The 2,429-nt window shown below is 59.2% G+C and overlaps 1 protein-coding gene across 1 annotated transcript; it reads left to right on the forward strand.

The window, feature by feature from the left end:
- The first annotated feature begins 121 nt into the window (after positions 1-121).
- On the forward strand, positions 122-2,392 carry LOC127750615 (neprilysin-2-like). The gene is made up of 4 exons (XM_052272727.1): positions 122-435; positions 618-704; positions 788-1,248; positions 1,347-2,392. Exons 1-4 carry the CDS (start codon positions 339-341, stop codon positions 1,566-1,568), a joined length of 867 nt encoding a protein of 288 aa, XP_052128687.1. The 5' UTR covers positions 122-338; the 3' UTR covers positions 1,569-2,392.
- The last annotated feature ends 37 nt before the right edge of the window (positions 2,393-2,429 follow it).

Here is a 2,429-nt window from a genome sequence, read left to right on the forward strand (position 1 = left end):
GGGGGGAGGGAGACAGGAGGTAACGAGTCGACGCGTGGGGGCGCAGCCCAGCCCGCCGCCGCACTGGTCGAAACGGCATCGGGTGGCCGTGCTGAACACGAACCTTGACCCCGCGAGTCCCCGCCGGGCCTCTGCCGGCCGCCGCGACCGATGATGGCGAGCTGATCGGATATAGACGTCAGTCCCCGGCCCGCGCCGTAAAGCACCGCGTCCGGCGTCGCGTTTTGCGATCGGATCGAGCCGTTGTTGCGGCGTGACAAATATTCGGGTTCAGATTCAGGTCCTGCGCACGCCCAGGGTCGTCTGGAGACCGCAGCACCGCCGTCTCCACCGTCAAGATGACCGTCCTCCGGGGCCCCCGCTCCCGGGTTCTCCGAGGCTCACTCTTCGGCAGCTCCCTCCTGGTGCTGCTGGTCGCCCTCCACATCGTCACCGGTACGTGGTGGGGGCGTCGTCGTGGGGTAGGGCCCCGCGACCCACCGAGACGGGGGCAGGGATAGTCCTTGGAGGGGGTTTTCTACATCGTGCCCCCACCCTATGGCCGCCCGTCGCCCTGCCCCGACATTCTAGTTAGCTTGCGCACCTGTCTTAGACCAAATCCCGATTCCGTTTCCAAGATGCCAGCCCCGTCACACCGCCGTCAACGACGACGTCGAGCCAGGTGGTGGACGACGTGTGCTACACCGACGGCTGCAACCACACGGGTGAGTGCCTCGGGGACGCTGTCCCGTCTCCTCGCGCGGACCGACTTCGCGGCGTGCTCATGAACAGCGTCTCCTGTCCCCAGCGTCCGAGTTGTCGTTCTCCATCAACGCGCAGGCGGACCCGTGCCAGGACTTCTACCAGTTCGCATGCGGCGGATACGAGATGGGTACGGAGATCCCCGAGGACTCCGAGTCCGTGAGCGTCATCTCGCAGATGGAGTCCAAGCTGCGTAAGCAGCTGCAGCAGTTGCTGTCGGAGCCGGACCGGGAGGCTGACCCGGCCGCCTTCAACAAGGCGAAGACGCTCTACCGCTCGTGCGTCAACACGACGCGCCTGGAGGAGCGGGGACTGGAGCCCGCCCGCAAGATCCTGGAGGTGGCGGGTGGTTGGCCGCTGCTGGAGAACGACTCCTGGGACGAGAGTAAGTTCGACTGGAAGCAGACACTATACGCGTTCGAAGAGATGGGCATCTCGAGCGAATATTTTCTGTTCAACGTTGCCGTGTCCGTCGACGCCAAAAACGCCACAAAGCACATAACCCATGTGAGTCATTCAGTCCCTTGGTCTTTCGACGGCATGGCCTTCGCTTTTAAAACGTTTCACGGAACGTCCTGGAGAATGCACTTCATGTTCTGCTGTAGATTTCGCCACCTGTATTCCACCTGAACGTCAAGCCTCTGGACATCAAGTCGCAGCTCGTGCACATCAAGAAATTCGTAGACCAGTTGAAAGCAAGCGCCCTTTTGCTGGCCGAGCCGAACTCCACCAGGACCAACGCCAGCTTGATTGAGATCGAGTCGAGGATGGCTATCGGTTTTGAGGTCGCGCTGAACAGGGTGAGCGCTGAGTTCTGGCCAGGTTAACACTTTGACATAAATATAATAGAATCATGAAGTAATATTAAGTATATTAGTTTGTAGAGTACTGGAGGGTACTGGGTGATCCACGCCGTCTTTTTCTCTGCTTGTACTGTACCGGATTCATGCGGTGCGGACGGGTTGCATACTCGCACGGGGCCGTGAGGACCCATGGCCGGTGCAGCTAAATAGTTCGACCTATTTTTCTCCGACCTGGCGATTTTTCCAAAATCCCCAAAGTGCTGTCCGACCTAATTTTTTCCGACCCATTTTTCTCCGACCTCATCGATATGCTGAAATTTTGGAAAATGTGGCTCCTGCAGTTATACTTAACGCACGTTTGGTTTTCCTACCCGAGGCCGGCCGAGGCCGGCCGGGTCCCAGGTGGGACTCGAACCCCAGCGCGGGTTGCCGACTAGTCGAGCTTCTCGTACAGTGCGTAAAAATTCAAACAAAAAAACGAATAATTTGACGGCGCGTCGAGTATTAGAACCCCCGACTCAGGGTTCAAATTTCGCAACGATATCAAGGAGCCACGAGGTCGGTCTCGAAGCCCCAGGTGAGAAGGTGTAGTGATGGGACCGGTTCTTTTCCCGCTCAAGCTACTGCGCTGACTCGTGCCTTGAGCCTAGGTCTCCCGGCCACCCGCCCTGTGGCGCCGTAGCCGCGCCGGTAGAGAGCCGGCCCCGTGCGCCACAAGTCAGGGGTTCGAATCTCCCATCCCAGTTACATTTTTCTGAACCGGTCGAACTCTCCGAGTTGAACTTAAACCCGTCATTTCAACCGGGCAACTTCGTGGATGAACGAACGGTCTGGTGGTTAACGCTGCCCCACTGGACTGGGGGTGACGATGACTCGGCACTGGGG

The sequence above is a fragment of the Frankliniella occidentalis genome, unplaced genomic scaffold (assembly GCF_000697945.3).
Source record: "Frankliniella occidentalis isolate FOCC.00 unplaced genomic scaffold, Focc_3.1 Scaffold7, whole genome shotgun sequence".
NCBI classification, from domain to species: Eukaryota; Metazoa; Arthropoda; class Insecta; order Thysanoptera; family Thripidae; genus Frankliniella; species Frankliniella occidentalis.

Bases quoted from the DNA above. Each gene is read 5' to 3' on its own strand.
- LOC127750615 (XM_052272727.1), top strand. From the start codon at position 339: ATGACCGTCCTCCGGGGCCCCCGCTCCCGGGTTCTCCGAGGCTCACTC. The intron at 436-617 runs GTACGTGGTGGG...TCCGTTTCCAAG, and splicing joins CGCCCTCCACATCGTCACCG to ATGCCAGCCCCGTCACACCG. The intron at 1,249-1,346 runs GTGAGTCATTCA...GTTCTGCTGTAG, and splicing joins CCACAAAGCACATAACCCAT to ATTTCGCCACCTGTATTCCA.